Source organism: Somniosus microcephalus, chromosome 19 (assembly GCF_052327205.1).
Source record: "Somniosus microcephalus isolate GS21.2 chromosome 19, FLI_Smic_1.0, whole genome shotgun sequence".
NCBI classification, from domain to species: domain Eukaryota; kingdom Metazoa; phylum Chordata; class Chondrichthyes; order Squaliformes; family Somniosidae; genus Somniosus; species Somniosus microcephalus.
Genome location: NC_141005.1, coordinates 4460159 through 4482821, shown reverse-complemented (window position 1 = coordinate 4482821; position 22663 = coordinate 4460159). Strand labels below are relative to the sequence as shown.

At 46.9% G+C, this 22663-nt stretch overlaps 1 protein-coding gene across 5 annotated transcripts in view; it reads right to left on the bottom strand.

Annotated features, from left to right (window-relative positions):
* LOC147103506 (N-lysine methyltransferase KMT5A-like) overlaps positions 1–22351 on the bottom strand; it is a 53255-nt gene extending 30904 nt beyond the window's left edge. Inside the window, exons 1-8 of one of the 5 annotated variants that reach the window (XM_086011846.1) lie at positions 22204–22350; positions 21805–21899; positions 19433–19595; positions 12087–12345; positions 11004–11088; positions 10765–10824; positions 9995–10185; positions 7770–7976 (exon numbers count right to left, since the gene is read on the bottom strand). In XM_086011846.1, coding sequence (XP_085867972.1) covers positions 7770–7976; positions 9995–10185; positions 10765–10824; positions 11004–11088; positions 12087–12345; positions 19433–19595; positions 21805–21899; positions 22204–22207 — 1064 coding nt within the window. In that variant the 5' untranslated portion in view covers positions 22208–22350. Of the gene's footprint in view, positions 1–7167; positions 7977–9994; positions 10186–10764; positions 10825–11003; positions 11089–12086; positions 12346–19432; positions 19596–21804; positions 21900–22203 lie in introns of those variants that run through there. The other 4 variants (XM_086011847.1, XM_086011849.1, XM_086011850.1 and 1 more) reach the window with 4 other exon arrangements.
* Between the last annotated feature and the right edge of the window lie 312 nt (positions 22352–22663).

Genomic DNA, 22663 nt, shown 5'->3' with positions numbered 1-22663 from the left:
CTGAAGTGACCCAGCAAACCCCTCAGTTGTATCAAACACCTAGTTGCAACTGTTCAAGAAGACAGCCCATCACCTCCACACTGACCCTGCCAGTGACACCCACATACTGAAAATTATTTATTTTTTAAATTAAAAAAGTTAAATGGATTAAAAACTAGTAGGACAGCTCTCCTCAGAAGTACATCATTTGATCATTCAGCAACAGCAACCTGTGAATAAACTGCATTGTTTTATTGATTCAGAATCTCTCCTCAGTGCAGTGGAAGATATTGAAATGCGCTCGCTCCCTTCAGGGCGGTGTACGGACAGACTGGATCATCAAAGGCCACATCTTGTGTGATCTTGTGGCCATTACAGAAACATGGCTGCAGGGTGACCATGACTGGGAATTAAACATACCAGGTTATTTAACAATCAGGAAGGACAGGCAGGAAGGGAGAGGAGGTGGGGTGGCTATGTTAATAAAGGAAGGAATCACTATAATACAGAGAAATGATATTGGGTCAAAGGAGCAGGATAGTGAAACAGTTTGGGTGGAGATAAGGAATAATAAGGGGAAAAAAACACTAGTGGGTGTAGTCTATAGGCCTCCGAACAGTTGCAGCTCTGTTGGACGGAGTATTAATCAGGAAATAGTTGAGGCTTGTAATAAGGGAACAGCTATAATTATGGGGGATTTTAATTATCATATTAACTGGACAAATCAAATTGGGCAGAGCAGCCTTGAGGATGAGTTCATTGAGTGTATTAGGGATGGGTTTCTTGAGCAGTATGTAACTGAACCAACCAGGGGGCAAGCAACCTTAGATTTGGTCCTGTGTAATGAGACAGGATTAATTAAAAATGTCCTAGTAAAGGACCCCCTTGGAATGAGTGACCATAACATGGTTGAGTTCCATATTCAATTAGAGGGTGAGAAGGTTGGATCTCAAACAAGCGTGCTGAGCTTGAATAAAGGAGACTATGAAGGTATGAGAGTGGAATTGATTAGAGTGGACTGGGAAAATAGATTAAAGGGTAAGACGGTACATGATCAGTGGTGTACATTTAAGGAGTTATTTTACAACTTCCAAAAAATATATATTCCACTGAGGAAAAAAGGGTGTAAAAGAAAAGATAGCCATCCGTGGCTAAGTAAAGTAATTAAGGATAGTATCCGACTAAAAAAGGGCATATAAGGTAGCCAAATCTAGTGGGAGGATGGAAGATTGGGAAGTCTTTAACAGACAGCAAAAAATAACTAAAAGATTGATTAAGAAAGGGAAGATAGATTATGAAAGTAAATTAGCAAAAAATATAAAAACAGACAGTAAAAGTTTCTATAGTTATATAAAAAGAAAAAAAAGGGTGGCTAAAGTAAATGTTGGTCCCTTAGAGGATGAGACCGGGAAATTAATGGTGGGAAATATGGAGATGGCAAAAACACTGAATGAATATTTTGTATCAGTCTTTACAGTAGAGGACACTAAGAATATCCCAACACTGGACAAACAGGGGGCTCTGGTGGGGGGGAGGAACTAAATATGATTAAAGTCACTAAGGAAGTGGTACTTGGTAAAATAATGGGACTAAAGGCGGATAAATCCCCTGGGCCAGATGGCTTGCATCCGAGGGTCTTGAGGGAAGTAGCGGTAGGGATTGTGGATGCATTGGTAATAATTTTCCAAAACTCACTGGACTCAGCAAAGGTCCCGGCAGATTGGAAAACTGCTAATGTAACACCCTTATTTAAAAAGGGTAGTAGGCAGAAGGCTGGAAACTATAGACCAGTTAGCTGAACATCTGTGGTTGGTAAAATGTTAGAGTCCATTATTAAGGAGACAGTAACGGGACATTTGGATAAACATAATTTAATAGGACAAACTCAGCATGGTTTCATGAAGGGGAAGTCATGTTTGACAAATTTGCTGGAGTTTTTTGAGGAAGTAACATACAGGGTGGATAAAGGGGAACCAGTGGACGTAGTGTATTTAGACTTCCAAAAGGCATTTGACAAGGTGCCACACAAAAGATTATTGCTCAAAATAAAAAATCACAGGATTGGGGGTAATATTCTGGCGTGGGTGGAGGATTGGCTATCTAACAGAAAGCAGAGAGTTGGGATAAATGGTTCGTTCTCAGATTGGCAACCAGTAACTAGTGGTGTTCCGCAGGGGTCAGTGCTGGGTCCCCAACTCTTTACAATCTATATTAACGATTTGGAGGAGGGGACCGAGTGTAACATATCAAAGTTTGCAGATGATACAAAGATGGGAGGGAAAGTAGTGAGTGAGGAGGACATAAAAAACCTGCAAAGGGACATAGACAGGCTAAGTAAGTGGGCAGAGATTTGGCAGATGGAATACAATACTGGAAAGTGTGAGGTTATGCACTTTGGCAGGAAAAATCATAGAGCAAGTTATTATCTTAATGGCAAGAAACTGGAAAGTACTTTAGTACAAAGGGATCTGGGGGTCCTGGTGCACGAAACTCAAAAAGTTAGTATGCAGGTGCAGCAAGTGATCAAGAAGGCCAATGGAATGTTGGCTTTTATTGCTAGGGGGATGGAATATAAAAACAGGGAGGTATTGCTGCAGTTGTACAAGGTATTGGTGAGACCGCACCTGGAATACTGCATACAGTTTTGGTGTCCATACTTAAGAAAAGACATACTTGCTCTCGAGTCAGTACAAAGAAGGTTCACTCGGTTAATCCCGGGGATGAGGGGGTGGTCATATGAGGAGAGGTTGAGTAGATTGGGACTCTACTCATTGGAGTTCAGAAGAATGAGAGGCGATGTTATTGAAACATACAAGATTGTGAAGGGGCTTGATCGGGTGGATGCGGTGAGGATGTTCCCAATGATGGGTGAAACTAGAACTAGGGGGCATAATCTTAGAATAAGGGGCTGCTCTTTCAAAACTGAGATGAGGAGAAACTTCTTCACTCAGGAGGGTGGTAGGTTTGTGGAATTTGCTGCCCCAGAAAGCTGTGGAAGCTACATCATTAAATAAATTTAAAACAGAAATCGATAGTTTCCTAGAAGTAAAGGGAATTAAGGGTTACGGGGAGCGGGCAGGAAATTGGACACGAGTCTAGGTTCGGAATGGTCATGGTCCTGTGGGTAGTGGAGTGGGCCCAGGGGCCGTGTAGCCTGGTTCTGCTCCTACTGCATTCTAATTCTGTGTTAGATTTCAGGAGATGGTTTTATTCCTGTTCCTGGCTGGGGTGGAGATCGCCTTTACAGAAGGTAAGTACTGTAGAAAATATAGGGACAGAGTGATCTCCTGGAAGAATTTCGATCGCCTAGATGGGTCGGAGAGGAATTTCCCAGATTTTTTTCTCCCAAATTGGCCATTGGGTCTTTATCTGGTTTTTCGCCTCTCCCGGGAGATCACATGGGTTCGGGTGGATGCACAGTGATAGAGGATTTGAGGTTAGGATCAGATCAGCCATGATCTTATTGAATGGTGGAGCAGGCTCGAGGGGCCAATTGGCCTACTCCTGCTCCTATTTCTTATGTTCTTATGTTCTAATTAGTTGCTGTGCTGAAGTTGCACCAAATGGCTTGTTTCCCTTTTGAGGCAATGAAGCAAACATTGGAGTGGTGACCAGCTTCCATTCTCGTCAACCAGGCTCTCCAAAGTCTGGTACAACACTAGCAAATTGCAGAATAAAGTTCCCTCGCTCTTCAACATTCTTTAGCCAGACCAGAAGGACACCCGCTAACAGACCAGCAACAATCCACCCTGTCAGACTGCGAGATGGCAGATTTTTGCACACAGTCCATGCCAACAAGGACTGGATTAAGATCGTCCAACTCCATTAAATCGCTGGCCGATTAGTGAGCAGAGAGTGACCACCATCAGCGTCCCACTGGGGTCAAATGTGAACCCACTCCAGCTAGGGTTGCAAAATTCCAGGAATTAAGAGAGGAAACTTTCCATGGGAATTTTTGGGGATTTAGAGTTCTTTTGCACACTGATGGTTTTTGTCTCTGACCCGTATAGTATCTTTGTCATCAAAATAGACATACTATTCCATACAAATAAAAACAGGCTTTCAAAACTTTATTTAGGTTATAATTTTGAACTTTATTGAACCCCCACAAAAAATACCCATCTAAAATAAAATAAGAACGTCAGCTTATTTAGCCTGTAATTTGTCCTTATTTTGTCCCTTTGAGTCTTCTACTCATCATTGCTCCTCCTGATTCTCTGATGTGTCCATTTCCTCCTCTGTGTCACTGTCTAGCTGTGTGGTGGACACTTCTGTATTTGGCTCAATAAGTTGTAGGTTCGCCTGGATAGCCACCAGTTTCTCCACTCTCGTTAGTCAGCCTGTTGCGCAGCTTTGCATGCGTATTCCCAAAAAGTGACCAGTTTTCATTCAGAGGCCGCTGATGAAGGTGGGATTTGGAGTATCACCGATGCAATGGGCGACAGGGCCTCAGATGCACAAAGTCCCTTCCACCAGGTATGTGCACTGATATGCTTGCAGGATTCCCATATCCCGTCCCCATTCCAAAGACTTTGCTTGGTGGAGAACTTTGCCAGACTTCCCAGAACTTTGCCCATGTCCAGATTGAGGTGGCGTGAGAGGGTAGAAATCACACTAAGCGCTGTTGATCTGTTCGCCAGAAAGTATTGGTCTCCCAACATGCTTTGGGTCCAGCATGTACGCTGCAGCATGAATCGGCTTGACACAAAATTCTTGACCTGTCTGTATGAATTGAACAATTGCCTTCTCCTCTGCTTTGAGCAGCAGGGATGTGGATAGGGCAATGCTGATTTGTTCTTTTAAATCAGCAAAAAGCCTGAGAACATCTGACAAGACAGCGTCATCTTCTTAAATCTGAGCAATTGCAGATGCTACTGGTGAGAGTAGTTTAAGGCTGATACCAGGAATGGCGGGAATGACCTATGAGGAGAGACTATGTAGTTTAGGGATGTACACACTGGAGTTTAGAAGATTGAGAGGGGACCTCATAGAAGTGTATAAAATTCTGACAGGTCTAGACAGACTGGATGCAGAAGGAATGTTTCCCTTGGCGGGTGAGAACAGAACTAGAGGACATAATTTAAGGATAAGGGCTAAACCATTTAGGACAGAGATGAGGGGGAATTTCTTCACTCAGAGAGTGGTGAACCTGTGGAACTCATTGCCACAGAGGGCAGTGTACGCCAGCTCATTAAATATATTTAAGAGGGAATTAGATATATTTCTACGGGCAAAAGGGGTTAAGGGTTACGGAGAGAAGGCGGGGACGGGATACTGAATTAAAGGATCAGCCATGATCTCATCGAATGGCGGAGCAGGCACGAAGGGCCGAATGGCCTACTCCTGCTCCTATCTTCTATGTATCTATGTATAACCACTCTCTCCCAAAACACATCATCCAGCAGTATTTTCTTGATGGTGGTTTCCATATCCCCAGACTGGGATATTGCCATTTCTTGCAGCGGCTCCTTACCCTCCAGAAGGCTGTTGTACATTATGACAACTGTTGAGTGTATGTGTCCCAGTTATGTTTAGGATCAATCACTGGACACAGACAACAAGAATAACTTTTAACAGGTCTTTACTATTCGGAGGTCAGGGCTGAACTGCCCAGCAAATCCTTACACAACACTTATATACCGGTGTGGTCACCACCGGTATTACAGTATACACCAGCCAAGAGAAAGTAGTACATCTCTTAAAAGTAGTCCTCTTAAGGTGGAACAGGTTACATACACAACGACGTCACCCCATCTAGTGTTGCTGGGCAGCTTCAGTGTGGTGTTCTTGTTCTTGGTCGTTTGCTTGGAGTTGTAGGTTGCTGCAACTACCTGTTTTCCCCTGACATAGTTAACAACTTGCTTGGCTCTCTTGTACAGTGTTTCCATGGTTCTCAAACCCATGATGTCCTTGAGGAGCAGGTTGAGCCCATGAGCTGCGCACCCAATAGATGTAATGAGGGTAGGCCTCCTCCACTTGAGCCCAAGCAACCTTCATATTCACAGCACGGTCAGTAACTACTGCAAAGACCTTTCGTGATCCAAGATCGTTGATGACTGCTTTCAGCTCATCAGCAATGTATGTGCCTGTGTGTCTGTTGTCATTCATGTCTGTGCTCTTGAAGAACACTGGGAGAGGAGTGGAGATGATGTAGTTTATGATGCCCTCCCCTCATACATTTGACCACCCATCTGAGATAACTGCAACACAGTCTGCCATCTCTATCGTTTCTTTGGACTCTGTTATACTCAGCCTCCAGCAAATAAGTAGACAAAGCAGGACAGTGTGCAGGGCGAATAACATTGAAAAATCTCTTCTAGTACACATTGGCTGTGAGCATGAGGGGTGAGCCTGTCGCATATACAGCTCAAGCAAGGCACTCATCTGCATTCTTCTGGCTATGGTTATCCATTGTATCGAAGAACCATTCCAAGTGGGCCAGGAGTTACTGATAAGGAGCCTGATGCTGAATGAGAACCATCATCTTCTTGAATGGAAGCAGAGGAACTCTGGGCTGACTGCTGTGAGCTTTGAGTGAAGTTGTTGCATTTGGATAAATGCTGCTGCATCTTTGTGGCATTCTTTACATATGGCTTTGTACAGTGTTTGCACATGTACACAGTCTTTCCATCTTTAATGTCGGGGTAAAATGCTTCCACACATCTGACGGTAAATGTGGTATTGTTCCATGCAGAGAAATAAAGGGCATTCGTCTGTGTCGAACTGCGGTCGATCAGCACTATTGCAACAGGGTGAGTAAATTTTTCCTGAGGCTCCATGTGATGGAAGCATGACCTGTGCATGCACGACACTGCATCACCAATAGAGGGAGCTAATAGCTCATTCACTCATCCAACCAATCAGGACACATTTGCTCACACACAAAACTTGTAATTATTAAAACAAGCCAAGTAAGAAGATAAACACATATTAAGAAATTCCTTAATAATTAAGATTCCATCTCTGTTAGTAATTTTAAGAGAGGACCTGTGGAAAAAAAATGAAAGAAATACAAAAAAATTGCGCTAGCATGTGCTTTTTTGGGCAAAATTCCCAAAGTTCCCAAGCTAAACTTCCCGTGGAAAATTTCCGGAAATTTCCCGGAAACTTTCCACCCCTTCGCAACCCTAACTCCAGCTACAGTATCTCCACTAACTCTCATCACCATTAACTAAAACACTGCCGCAATGCAATTAAGTCACAGAGTTTATTTAAATATTCTTCAACATGAAGCTTCTGTACATGAACTTTAAATAGCTGTTTACAACAGAGAGATGGGCATGTGATGTGAAGCCCTGCGTTAAAATTGAATCAGCGAACGCAAACAAACGCTCATACTTAGTATTTCGAAACGTCCAATTGCGGCTTCCAGTCGGAAGTGACACCAAATTCATTATCCAGCATACTGAGGCTTTCTAAAAATGGTCCATTACTTTATAAATGACACCATTCGATCTCTTAAATATGCAAAAGTAAATTTCTAATGCAGAGCACAAAAGCAGACCTAGGCTGTTAATACTGTACAAGAGCTGGATATTCAGAAATAGTTTATATAAAAAACACAACCTGCCTCATGACTGCAAGCTCCTAAAGCACACCAGTGTACAAAATATACAAAAGCATTAAGATATAAAAGTTCCAAAGATGCAAGACCACCTCCTCCGCGCTGCTCATGGAATCCAGTAGTCTATATTGGCGGTTATGATTAAATGCTGCATCACGAAGCCCATTAGAGCAAGCATAAATCCGAACAGTTTCTCTTAAAAAAAAAAAATTCAAATTTGGCTCACTGCTTCAGCCAGGGATGTGCGGCAAGCGAGGCTTTGCTTCGATCTCCATAATCGTAAAGCAGCTCCTCGCCCGTTGCAATGTCCCGAGAGGCGACAAGTATAAGGTGTGGGTTCCCGTCGATGTCGTGTAACTTGGTTTGACAGTTCCCGTTCTTGCTGTGGTTGATCAGTCGACCAAGACGCGTAGATTCCTTTGTCGCATCCACGCTACAAAAAAAAAAAAAAATTTAAACTTAAAAATATTTGGGAAAAAAAATCCTCAGAAGATCATAAAGACAGTGGGAGGACAAGACAGAGCAGTTACATAGAATCTATACAGCACAGAAACAGGCCATTCGGCCCAACTGGTCCATGCTGGCGTTTCTGCTCCACACGAGCCTCCTTGCACATTATTTCAGCTAACCCCATCAACATATCCTTCTGTTCCTTTCTCCCTCGTGTGTTTATCTAGCTCCTCCTTATATGCATCTCTGCTATTTGCCTTGATTACTCTATGTGGCAGCAATTTTAAACCACTCTCTGGGTAAAGTGCACGATTTCTGGGTAAAGAAGTTTGAATAGTGCACGATTCCCGGCAATGTTAGCTGCCGGTCTTGAGATGACACCTCCCTACAGACGAGGAAGAGGCAACAGACCAAAGCTGCTTCATCTTAAAAACAAAAAGAGCAGTCAAAATGAACAGTCTGATGAAAGGCTCCACTAATCATCCTCACAAGTGGAACCAACTGGTGACTCATGCCCCACACGCCACTGAAACCCAGTATGAACAGGGGATGTAAAATCTGCCAATAAAACTGTCGCACGCATAGAGACAGCTCTTTCCATCTTCGCTGCCAGGGAGGAGTGGCTGAGGCCAGGGCACCGGATTCCATTTAACAAATGGATGGATGCTGTAATGACGAGATGGCCGAGTTGGTCTTCTGGAAGATCAGATGAGCCAAAGTTCCTGCTTCCTCTGAAACCAAAGTCCATTAAGATGTTTAAAAATAAAGTACTGAGGTGTAAAAGCAATAAGGGTCAAGCCTTTCTACAGTAAAGCATTTGCAGCTCTAATCCAGCCCTAGGTCAATCATGGGAGCTTGCAATCCAACACATCCCAGCTGGGCCTGACACAAAATTACTTTGCACTAACTACACAATCTTCAAGCAGAAAGTTTCCATGGCAACTGAGGAGACAGCGCACCGAGTTACTTGTGTGAATAGGCAGCTATAGCCCTGCCGCCATTCTGCACTGTACGGGTATTCACCCAATTGGGTATCCTGCAGGCCCAGACTCTAAGGAGCCTTGGCACATCTGCACCAGTTAAGACAACAGATACAAGCAAAAGCTAAATACTGCAGATGCTAGAAATCGGAAATAAAAAACAGAAAATGCTGGAAACACTCAGCACTGATGAAAGGTCATCGACCTGAAATGTTAACTGTTTCTCTCCACAGATGCTGCCTGACCTGCTGAGTGTTTCCAGCATTTTCTGTTTTTACTTAAACAGAATCAATTGTCTTTAAAATTTGCCTCCGTATGAGTAATGAAGGATAAAATATCGCTGGTCATCAGAGGCAGTAGGGCAGAGTTGGGACATGGGGCCAGCACTGGCACAACCTTGATGTGCTGCAATCATAGAAATTTACAGCACAGGAGGCCGCCATTTGGCCCATCGTGTCTATGCCAGCTCTTGGTGTCTAGCCCTGTAGGATACAGCTCTTCAAGTTCATATCCAAGTACTTTTTAAAATCAATGAGGGTCTCTGCCCCTACCACCCTTCCAACATTCACTAAGTTTACAATAATGTTCAGAACCTACAAACTGATCTCCTGTGGCATTGCACACATGGAGGGGGTTGGGGGTAATTTTAACTTTTATCGCCCCGTTTTACACTGTTCTCTATTTTCTATTGCCCAGCGATAAGTTAAAATGACCCCAGGGAATGACAACCAAGTGAACGAATGCATAACATGATCACTGCTGGCAGGATGGTGTAATTACAGAGTGAGAAGTTTACATTGGCAGGCTCCATTCCAAAGGACACCGCAAGTTATAATGGAAACGATGACGAGAGGTGCATCCAGATGCTAGATTTTTATTATAAATAAAAACAGTGCTGTCAGAGTGAATTCAGCACATGTAGTGACAGCATTGTACACTTACGTTGAGCTAACGGCAAGGGAAGGAGAACAGGCCAACAAATACACAAGGAAACAGACAGCGAGCGCAGGAGAGGGCTCACCAGTAAGTTTTACTGAGGTATTGAAAGTAGTACATGTAGCAGCCAGTGGAGGGATCTTGTGCATATTTAGCCTCTCGATTCTTTGCGGCTGGAAATTCAATGAGGTCCCCATGGTACTCCACCACAAACTCGCCACGCTGAAAAGGTTTTGTGGCCACCACACCACGACCTTTCCCGTCAATTATACCAACCTGTGAGAATGGAGGAGATATCCGTTAGAACAGCGTTTGTCCAATAGAATTGCTGACGAGTCACAGAGACGATGTTTTGGCCCATACACTAATTTTAGTAGAAAACACCTCACACACAATAAAGGTAAATATACTTCACACGTGTATAAATGTACTTAAACATCGATATATTCAGTAACCAAGGAAGTAAAGCACTCAAATGATCAAAAACACTTGGAACAATCGGCTTTCCATCTTTCCAAGAAACACATAAAAAGATTAAAATACTATGTCCTTAGGGAGGGTAGAGAGAGCGAGCGAGCGCGCGCCCTGTCCATTACCAGTGCGGCATTTCCCATCCCCTAAACCGTAGGTACCCAAGAATGCCAATTAGTGCAGGCCAAAATCCGCTACGCACTGATTACTGGCCAGGCTACTTTCACACAGCACCCTTGCAGCTGACACACATGATGTCATTCCACCAGCCTGGGCTGGGTTTGAACCCATGACCCAGAGGTGAAGGGTCCAGCCCACTACACCACCCAGATCCCCGGGCAAGTTCACTTTTAATTTCACACTTTCGCACATCTCAAAAGTTACCTTCATTCCTTCTTCCTTCCCATTCAGAATCAGTTCATCGATTATTATTTTTTCTTCCGACTATTGGAAGAACAAAGAGAGCAGATTGAGTCGACGGGTCTTTGGATTTTCCAATGTCAGTCTGTTCATTGTGCAGCAACAGGCAAACTAGCCTCCCAACCCAGCAGGCAACACACGTGGCTTTAAATTAGGACCCTACCCCTTGTGCTACACCAAGAATTCCAAATAAAAAGATTTACCTTCAGCTGCCCTTCACACTTCCGACAACTCCTTCGGATAGGATAGTAATCAGTGACCTTGTGATACCGCACTGGGCTTTTCACACTGATGGGGGGGGTGGGGGGAAAGAAAGGAAGAATTTGCTTAAAGGAGAAAACAGTCAAAAGCAGCACAGTTGTTGCAGGATGGAAGCCAGAGAGTGAAAAAGCCACACAAATAGGTTGTAAGTCACCTGCCTGAACACTGGTTCACGAGTGACTTCCCCACCCCAGCATGTGGCTCAGCGGAGACACACACCAGCAATGAGGTCCCAGATGTGGGTCCTTGGTCTGCGCTGAGTCAGTTAATTGCAGCCAGGGTGCTCCAACTGGATCGAGCGTTTGAACTATTTCTGCTTTGTGGTCATCACCATCCCCCTCCCTACAGTTTTGTAAAATTACTCAATTAGAAAACAAATACAATTGGTGGGTGGGGGGGTGGTACCGCGGGTACTGTACCAACACATCGCATCACAGAGGGGGAAGTTAGGACTCCAATCCTTCACTCTGCTCAGTTCACATCACCCTGAGCACCGCGGCTCCTGCGTGTCCCTGAATGGGGAGAGAAGTGCCCTCAGGCTGCATCACTTACCCCCGCTGCCCAGAGCCACACAATCCTACAAAACACCAGGGAGTCAACAGAAATTTAGAATCTTACAGGACAAAAGAGGCCAATCGGCCCAACGTGCTTGTGCCGGCCTTTTGAAAGTGCTCTCCAATTAGTCGCACTCGCCCTGCTCTTTCCCCACAGCCCCGCAATTTTTTCCTTTTGAGGTATTTATCCAGTTCCCTTTTGAAAGTTACTACGGAATCTGCTTCCACCGCCCTTTCAGGCAGCGCATTCCAGATCACAACAACTCGCTGTGTAAAAAAAAAATTCTCATCTCCCCATAAAACCTTAAATCAGTGTCCTCTAGTTACCAACCCTCCCACCAGTGGAAACAGTTTCTCCTTTTCTACTCTATTGAAACCCCTCATCATTTTTAAACACCGAGGTTATACCCTTTGCTGGAGGGGGAAAAGCTCAGACAGATGAACAGCGTCAGCGTGAAGAGTTTAACTTACGGCGTGCGTTTCGGAGGCTTCCCTTTACCCTTCCTCCGAACACGTTTTGTGTTTGTTTTAGCACCGTTCTTGCCCACAGAAAGCTGAGCAGCAGACTTGTCCTTTCTTGTGGTTTCACCACCGGCAGGTGCGACAGTTGCTGCCGTCTCTGCTCCTTCCTCACTGACCGCGTTTCTCTCATTGCTTGGCTCCTTACTGCACTCAGTGGACCCGTCAGCGCTGAACACACAAACATTCTGTTCATCTGCAGGAATAACATCTGAAAATTACAAGTCCAGAACCAGGGGTCACAGTCTAAGGATATGGGGTAAGCCATTTAGGACAGAGATGAGGAGGAATTTCTTCACCCAGAGAGTGGTGAACCTGTGGAATTCTCTACCACAGAAGGCAGTAGAGGCCAATTCATTAAATATATTCAAGGAGTTGGATATATTTCTCAAGGCTAAAGGAATCAAGGGGTATGGGGAGAAAGCAGGGACAGGGTACTGAGTTTGGAAGATCAGCCATGATCTCATTGAATGGCCTACTCCTGCTCCTATCTTCTATGTTTCTAAAATCTCTCATCAAAATGGGAAATAAAGAAACAAGATTAACCCAATAGTAACTTTCAAAAGGGAACTGGATAAATACTTGAAAAGGAGAAACTTGCAGGTCTGTGGGAAAAAAGCAGGGACGTGGGACTAATTGGAGAGTTCTTCAAAGAGCTGGCACAGGCACGATGGGCCGAATGGCCTCCTTCTCTGCTGTATAATTCTATAAAATTAATATTTCTAGGGATACAACAACCCTAGTTAGTGACCCCAACAATTAGCACAAATGTTGGAAATTGAAACACACAAGCAACGTCTCAGTTATCATTCAAATCCTGGTTGATTATTTCTCAACAGTTCTTGGGTTGAGCAAAGAGCATCAATTTCAATTTTTTTATTTTTTATTTGTCACATAACCAAATACAATGAGTGAAATCCAGTGATATACCTATCAATTCCTCCAATAAAAGGCGAAGAGTTACGAAGGTGACTAAAGGTTTTTATTGACTAAATAACAGCCCACTCTCGTGGGTGATCCGATCCAAGCAGGAGGAATACCAGCCAGTCGCTCACCTTTATACCTGGCCTGGTGGGTGGAGCCAAGGCGGAGTCGGCAGTGGTCATCCCAGGTATAGCAGTGTGGCAAGAGGCGACCTCGTACCGTGATACAATAGTGGTCAGTGATACAGTTATAACGAACAGTGGTGAACAGTGCTAACGATAGTGAACGTGGTTTACCACATTCACCCCTTGTTTAGAATTAAGTCCGGCGGGGTGAAGTGTACTACCAATTCTGGTAGGTCAGTCTGTCCGGAGGCTTCGTAAGCCTCTCCGATCGCCGCAGCGGTGGTGTTGCCTTATCCGGTGCTGGTGCCTTATCCGGTGTTGATGCTGGTGTTTGCGTGGTCGGCGAGGGCTCGTGGGGTTCCGGCATGCCGTCTACCTGGACTGAGGTTGGGGGGGGTGGTGGCGGTGTTTCCGGATCGGCTGAGGGTGCGAGGTCTCGTAGGGAGACAGTGTCCTCCCGCCCGTCTGGGTACGCCACGTAGGCGTACTGGGGGTTGGCGTGCAGGAGGTTCACCCTCTCGACCAGGGGGTCCGTTTTATGGGTCCTCACGTGTTTCCGCAGCCAGACCGGCCCCGGGGCGGTCAGCCAGGTTGGTAGAGTGGTTCCCGTAGTCGACTTCCTGGGGAAAACGAACATTCGTTCATGGGGGGTGGTGTTAGTGGCCGTGCAAAGTAATGACCGGATGGAGTGCAGCGCTGTCGGGAGGACTTCTTGCCAGCGGGAGGTTGGGAGGCCCTTAGACTTTAAGGCTAAGAGGACGGCCTTCCATACCGTCGCGTTCTCTCTTTCCACCTGACCGTTACCTCTGGGGTTGTAGCTGGTGGTCCTGCTTGCTGCAATACCTCTCTCTAGGAGGAATTGCCGGAGTTCCTCGCTCATGAAGGAGGAGCCCCGGTCGCTGTGTATATAGTTCGGGAACCCGAACAAGGCGAAGAGGGCATTCAGGCACTTAATGACCGTGCTACTGGTCATGTCGGGGCAGGGGAAGGCAAAGGGGAAACGGGAGTACTCATCAACGATGTTGAGGAAGTACACATTACGGTCAGAGGACGGGAGGGGCCCCTTAAAGTCGATGCTCAGGCGCTCGAAGGGGCGGGTGGCCTTGATCAGGCTTGCTCGGTCCGGCCTATAGAAGTGCGGTTTGCACTCCGCACAGGTCTGGCAGTTCCTGGTCATGGTCCTGACCTCCTCGATGGAGTAGGTCAGGTTGCGGGCCTTAATGAAATGGTAGAGTCTGGTGACTCCGGGGTGGCAGAGCTGGTCGTGGAGGGTCTGAAGCCTATCGATATGCGCGCTGGCGCATGTCATTCGTGAAAGGGCATCAGGGGATTCGTTCAGCTTGCCTGGCCGGTACAAGATCTCATAATCGTAGGTGGAGAGCTCGATTCTCCATCTCAAAATCTTGTCATTCTTGATTTTGCCCTTCAGCTTGTTATTAAACATGAAAGCCACCGAACGCTGGTCGGTGAGGAGGGTAAATCGTTTGCCTGCCAGGTAGTGCCTCCAGCGCCGTACTGCCTCCACGATCGCCTGGGCCTCTTTCTCGACCGACGAATGTCGGATCTCGGGGCCCTGTAGGGTCCTTGAGAAGAAGGCCACTGGCCTCCCCTCCTGGTTTAGGGTGGCGGCTAAGGCGAAGTCGGAGGCGTCGCTCTCCACCTGAAAGGGGATGGACTCGTCCACTGCGTGCATCGTGGCCTTGGCTATGTCTCCCTTAATGAGGGAGAAGGCCGCGCACGCCTCCTCCGTGAGGGGGAAGGAAGTGGCTTTCAGGAGGGGTCTGGCTTTGTCCGCGTAATTGGGTACCCATTGGGCATAGTAGGCGAAAAGCCCCAGGGTTCTCCTAAGTGCTTTAGGGCAGTGGGGGAGGGGTAGCTCCATGAGGGGGCGCATTCTTTCTGGGTCGGGGCCGATGATTCCGTTCTCCACTACGCAGCCGAGGATGGCAAGGCGCGTGGTGTTAAACACGCATTTCTCCTTATTGTAGGTGAGGTTCAGCCGTTGGGCCGTACGGAGGAATTTCTCCAGATTCGCGTCATGTTCCTGCTGGTCGCGGCCGCAGATAGTGACGTTATCTAGGTAGGGGAATGTAGCCTGCAGTTCGTTCTGGTCAACCATCTGGTCCATCTCCCTTTGGAAGACCGAGACCCCATTAGTGACACCGAAGGGGACCCTAAGGAAGTGGTATAGGCGCCCATTCGCCTCGAAGGCGGTATACTGGCGGTCCTCAGGGTGGATAGGGAGTTGGTGGTAGGCCGACTTCAGGTCGATGGTCGAGAATACTTTATACTGTGCAATCTGATTGACCATGTCAGATATGCGGGGGAGGGGGTATGCGTCCAGCTGGGTATATCTGTTTATGGTCTGGCTGTAGTCGATGACCAGGCGGTTTTTATCGCCGGTCTTTACGACTACGACCTGGGCACGCCAGGGGCTGCTGCTCCCCTCGATAATGCCCTCTTTCAGGAGGCGCCGCACCTCAGAGCTAATGAAGGCTCTGTCCCCGGCGCTATACCGCCTGCTTTTGGTAGCGACGGGTTTGCAGTCAGGGGTAAGGTTAGCAAACAGAGAGGGTGGCGGGACCTTGAGGGTGGAGAGGCTGCAGGTGTTACGCGGTGGGCGGTTTAACGTTTGCTGGTTGTTGACTGTGAGTGGGGGGAGGGGTCCACCGTATGCTAGGGTTACGCTTTGGAGGTGGGATTGGAAGTCCAGCCCTAGTAGGACGGCAGCGCAGAGATGGGGGAGGACGAGGAGTTTAAAGTTTTTATACTCCGTGCCCTTAACCGACAGGGTCACGACACAGTAGCCGCTGATGTCCGTGGCGTGGGACCTCGATGCCATCGAGATTCGGCTGCGCGTTGGTAGGACAGAGAGGGAGTAGTGGCTCACCGTGTCTGGGTGGATGAAGCTCTCCGTGCTTCCGCTGTCGAACAGGCAGGTCGTGGCGTGGCCGTTCACTTTGATGTCCATCATTGACTTGGACAGATGGTGCGGGCGGGCTTGGTCCAGGGTGACGGAAGCTAGTGTGTAGCTGAGCGAGTCGTTGTCATCTGCGGGCGAGGCGGTCGGGCGTGGTGAGTAAAATGGCGTCTCCCACGAGGTAGGGCCCCATGAGGCACTATTGGGGTCGGTTGCCTTAATCAAAGATGGCCGCCCCCATGACTCATGTGTGGGGATGCTGGCCTCAGTTGCCCTAAACAAAGATGGCCGCCCCCATGACTCATGTGTGGGGATGCTGGCCTCAGTTGCCCTAAACGAAGATGGCCGCCCCCATAGTTCGCATGCGGCACTGCTGGCCTCTGAGGATCCGCTCCTGCAGGCCTTGGAGAAGTGGCCTTTCTTCAGGCAGGTTCTACATATGGAGTTCTTGGCTGGGCAGCGCGACCTCGGGTGCTTCTCCTGGCCACAAAAAAAACAGCCGGCGGCCCGATCGCGGATGCCCGATGTCGGGGCCGGTGCCGGGGGTGGCGGGGCCGGTCGGGTCCGGGACGCCGACGCAGAGGTAGGTCCCGGGGGCGGCGCTGGGAAGGGTGCTGTGGTAGGGGTCGGGCCCGAGTCCCAGGGTCGCGAGCAGTACCTGGTGAATGCTTCCTGATCTTGGTGGGCCACTTCCAGGGAGATAGCGAGGGCTTCAGCTTTTTCCATGCTGAGGTCTTTAGCTTCCAGCAGTCTTTGCCGTGAGTACTCGGACCGTAGGCCTTTCAGGAATGCGTCGCGGATATTATCTTCAGTATTTTCGGCTGCCGACACCGATTTAAAGTCACAGTTCCTGGCGAGTGCATATAGCGCCTGTGAGAATTCGGCTACTGATTCTCCTGGCTGTTGCGGCCGTGATCTTAGGAGGTGCCTAGCGTACATGTAGTTTACCGGGGTCCGGTACTTCTGTTTCAGCAGGTTGATGGCGGTCTCGTAGGTAGTCATGTCCTCGATGAGAGTGTATACTCTCGGGCTCAGTTGTGCCTGCAGGACACTTAGTTTGGATGCCTGAGGGACGCTGGATTCTCTCAGGTATGATTCGAAGCAGACCAGCCAGTGTTTAAAGTCTGCGGCTGAGTTTGCTGCTCGTGGGTTCAGGTCCAGGTACGGCGGTCTGAGGGCTCGCAGCCAAGCTGGCTGGTGTGGCTGTGCTCCTGGGAGCTGCGCTGGTGGCTCCTCCGCCGGTTGTGACTCGTTGTCGGACATCATTAAATTTAGTCAATAAAATTGATATACCTATCAATTCCTCCAATAAAAGGCGAAGAGTTACGAAGGTGACTAAAGGTTTTTATTGACTAAATAACAGCCCACTCTCGTGGGTGATCCGATCCAAGCAGGAGGAATACCAGCCAGTCGCTCACCTTTATACCTGGCCTGGTGGGTGGAGCCAAGGCGGAGTCGGCAGTGGTCATCCCAGGTATAGCAGTGTGGCAAGAGGCGACCTCGTACCGTGATACAATAGTGGTCAGTGATACAGTTATAACGAACAGTGGTGAACAGTGCTAACGATAGTGAACGTGGTTTACCACATCCAGTCAGTGAAATGCTTTTTTCTTAACGAGCCGAGCGCACCAAGCAGCAAAGGACACTTAGCTGCCTGGTATGCACGGAGCCCGCAAGGACGGCAGCCATCTTCATCATGGATATGAAACAAAAATTACAAAATACCAGAACACAGAAATCAGAAACTCATTTTTTTCGGGGGGGGGGGGGGGGGGGGACTTTCTTCTTGTTGCCAAAGACTAAACCAAAAGTTATTTCTAGGACCGTGACAGTAACCTTTGTAACTTCCCTCAGTCTGTGCTGTGCCTGGAGAACTTCTGCGGCCGCTAGTGCAGCAGTTTTAATACACGAGGGAGCTGTAAAGTTACAGACTTTACCTCCTAGCTAACCTAAATCATTAACCCATACAAGGCAGGGGTAATAAAGTCTACCTCCACCCCCTGCCCCAGAACAGACTGTGGTCACCAGTTTATCGCCATGAATCTGTTCCACACCATCGGCCAGTGGAGTCTGGTTGGAATACATAATTCTGCGAATAGACGGATGGATAACCAGCTGGAAATCTGACCGATAAACCTACTCCAATCCTACACGGTTGTGTTGAGGAACACAGTTGGATATTTGACGGTGAAGTGTTTTGCTCGGCTGAGTAATGTATGGTGTACGGTTTCTGTTTAGCACTGCTGCAAAGCCTTGAGGTGCTAATGTTACACTATAACTGGAGTCAAAGCCTAGTCCAATCCTGGAAAAGCCACACAAAACCATTAATCGAGCTCTTTAAAATGATAAAGGGATACGATAGTTTCTCCCTATCTACCCTATTTCCTCTGGTGGGGGAAAGAGTTCAGAACAAGGGAGACTTAACCTTAAGATTAGAGGTAGGCCGTTCAAGGGCGATGTCAGGAAGCACTTCTTCACAAAAAGGGTGGTGGAAATCTGGAACTCTCCCCCCAAAAAAGCTGTGGATGCTGGGGGGGGGGGGGGGGGGGGGGGGTGTCAATGGAGGTTTCAAGACAGAGATCGCTAGATATTTGTTCGGTAAAAGTATCAAGGGATATGGATTAAAAGTAAACGAGTTGAGGTACAGATCAGCCATGATCTAACTGAACAGGCTCGAGGGCTGAATGCCCTCCTCCTGTTCCTGTGTTCCACTTCGGTTTGACAAGTGCCAAACTGGGTTTAAAAATGCTGCTGAGCTCTTTGGATCTCCCAGGCACTTCTGAAATCTAGTTGCAATAAATTTATTTAAGTGGTTAGAGCTGAGGCACTCACGATGTGGATGTCTGAATTTTAAACTGGAGCTCTCTCCTACACAGGAGAATTTCAGTTCAAGCCAAGCAGCCTACACAAGGTAGGCCTGGCCCGAAGCCATGCTCAGCAACCGGTCTCAGGCCATTCCTAATGCACCATCAATGCATAGTAAGGAACAGGCAAAAGTACAGGCCATTCAACTGGAATCTTCTCCATCCAACTCAAAATAAAGTCGCTGACAATTACATTACATCTGCACATGGATAGAAAACGTGGCTAATCTCCCACTGCCACGAGTATCCTGACCTCAAGGATGGTCAGGATCCCAATACTATGGAATTCTATAATTGTATAGTGTATATGGAATTATTAGCCCTACTAAGCAACACTGGGTCTGATGTCCCGCACCAACCATTACAATGCTATAACAAATTAAAAAGAGGCCTTTTGAAACTGAAGCTGTGTTTGCTTTCTTTAGAGACACTCCTGCAACATCCGCAGCTGTTAACTTCACGTACCTCCTTCCTCTTTCTGCATTTCACATTTTACGGTGCATTTGACTTGGAACTTCATTTGATTATTTGAAGCAACAGAGTTTTCATCTTGCAGCGGGGCACGAGGAGCAGGGGTTTTTGCAGGGCTCAAGCGATGAAGGATCTTTGATTTGACGCGCACATTCTCCTGGTGAGGAAGAAAGGGAAAGAGCTTGTATTTCTATAGCATCTTCCGTGTCCTCAGGATGTCCCAAAGTGTTTCACAGCCAATGAATTACGTCTGAAATGCTTTAATGTAGGCAAACGCAACAGATAATTTGCACACTAGATCTCCCACACAGTAATAAGATGAATGCCCAGTTGGGCCAACGAAGTGACCGCCTCGATCAATTAGATGTTGGTTATAATATTAGAGTCACAAGCAATAGACAGCACTGCTTGTAAACAAGCAGAGATCAGTCTTGGATACTGGGGTAGAGAAAAGTTACCACGTTACAAGCTAGCTGGAACATCCCACTTTAAAAACACCAACATCTTGGAAGGAAAGAATGAATTTTGATGAGCATTTAGAATTTTTGCAGTCCAAAGGATGAAGCAGAAAGTACAGCGCCACAAACTACCAATAGAAAAAAAGTCCCAAAGCGCTTCACAGAAGTGTAATTGGACAAAAACCTGACAGCACTATGCTTAAACTGATGTAATTTCAGTTAAAAAAAAGAGTAGCAATCTTCTCATTTTATTTATAAACCACAACAAAACCACATTTTTTTTTTTTTTTTTTTTTTAAAAGGGAGGGGTACAAAGCTACAATTAAATTTCAGATTTCAAGAGATATCTACAGGCCCTAAACCAATAAACCATTAACCCAGCTGAATGTTTCCAGTAATATTACTACTTTATCATTCACACCAAAACTACAATTCTAAATATTTTCCCTGTGGACAGTGGAACTCCAGATTATTTCAGTGAGAAGACAGCTGCAGGATTATGCATACTGGAGCTGCTGTACGGAGTGCAATACAAGGGATGACTTTACAAGGGCACCAGTCCTATTGCTCTGACGAACTTGCATGAAAAAAATCTCAAATACATCCTAACTTCACAGATGGGATTATGTCAATTTATCAATCACTGACCGTTTCTTTAAAATTAAAAAAAATGGCCTTTGTAGTCTGTACAAATATCAAGCATTAAACCAGAAACTTGCCAGGATGGTTTATCAAATTGCAAGTGGTGCTTTTAATTATTTCTCTGTGGAAACCATCAGGTATTGCAAGCCTGCTCAGTGCTACAGTACGGTTACATGCAAGCCAACCCCGTACTTAACTGTTAAAAAGTCTGTCATTTTCCTCATTGACCAAACTACCTGAAGTGCTGCATCAGAGAGAAGGAGGTCAGTTTGTATTTATTTTGTGGAAAGAGGCAGATCGAGACACACAACGGATATTTGTTTTACATTGACCAGACTGAGTTCAAGTCACGTAAACACCCATCTACAATATATTTATTGCAGCAGTTTATTACTGGCATTTGAGGATCACATTCCACAATTCAATCCATTAATAATTAGAGTTAGTGAGGAAAGATTAAAAGTGGAATTTGCATTACCACATGGCTCCCCAAAATGATTAACCAATGGGTTTTTTTTTGGGGGGGGGGGGGGGGGAAGATCACATTCTGCAATTTATCCATGAAAATCACTGGCAGTACTAAAGGTCTGGGGAGGAAGAGCAAAGAGCTGGAGTGGAGACTCCTGCATATTTATGGAGAGGGGTTCCCTCTCACCCCACTCTGAGCCCATCACCCCCATGCTCCAGTGAAGCAGCAGCCTGGCAGTGGGCCGAGGGACAGAAGCCACTTTTTGCAATGGTTCAAAGGGGAAGGTCTCCACCGTCTCAGGGCAATAAATGCCAACCTGGCCAACAAAGAGAACCTTATTCTTAAACAAGGGGGCAAATAACAGAAGGAAAACCACATTACTCAATTAATTTTACGAAGTCAACTTTATTTTCCTGATGATTATTTATGCTTGTTTCTGATTTTAATTGTGGTTAATAACTTCAACTTCAAAATTTAAAAATATAAAATACAAGTTTAAATGAGCAATAATCTAGTCAGGGAGCGTCATCCACCCGAGACAGCAGCTTGTCAATCCTTACCTCGCCCTCGGTTCACATTTTAAAACAAGTATTTTGATATTAGAAGTTAAATATATTTATTTGATTGTCTATCGAGGCCCAACATCCCCGGCCTCTGCTCACCCGGGGGCGGGGAAATGGTGCCCTCAACACCCAGCCGGGGCTTTCAATGGAGTGAGGAAGGTAGCCCAGGCCCTCTCTCTCCCCCGCCGGGCCCAAGGCCTCGCCCTCTTTCTCTCTTCCCCCCGCCGGGCCTACCTCACTCATGGCCCGCTGCTGGTTCTCCTTGGCCGCCCCAGCCTTGCCGCCTCCGCTTCTTTTCTCCGCCCTTGGAGTCGCGGCCTTGGTTTTCCCTGAGGGATTAAAACATGGTTGAGAGACGCGCAGTGCCAGCGAGCGCAGGAGCCCGGTGCGGCGGGGCCGGCTCGGCTCGGCTCTCCTGACCAAAATCTGGTCTGGGGCCTAACCGCGCGGCGGAGGCGCCAAATTACCGTATTTACCCCAAAAACACCAAATTGCCGTATTTACCCCAAAACACCGGCCACTAGAAGCCGGCTGAATTACAGCGCCGGCCGCCAGGTGGCGCAATCTACACAGCCGCAACAGAAATTATACATTTACATAATAAAATAATAAAAAGGAATAAAACATTTTTACCCATTTTTTTAACTACAAATAATTTACTAAAGAAACGAATAAAAATCAACAAATTCCACACTTGGTTGAGAAACAAACAATTTTTAAACTACTTCAGACAGAGCGTCCGAACACCCGTCAAATAAATTTAAATGGCCCCTCTGCTCTTCAGCCGAACTTTGTTTTTACCCCGCCTCCGCCCGCCTCTGATTGGACAGAGCGTTGGCAACGCAGGGAGCCACGCCGGAATTCTCAATGCCCGTTGGACAGCCGAGCCGCCAATCAAAAACGTGCTCCGCCCCCCCCACACGACAGGCTCTCTCCATCAAGTTAGGCTGATCGCGCCGCGGCCCCGGGGATTTTGAATTACGCGCTGGTTTTCTATTGGCCACGTTGACGTCAGGGCGGGCGCGGATTGGCCGGACGCGGAACCGTGTCGGGAGGAGGCGATTTACTCCCTCCAGGGGAGGTCACGTGACGG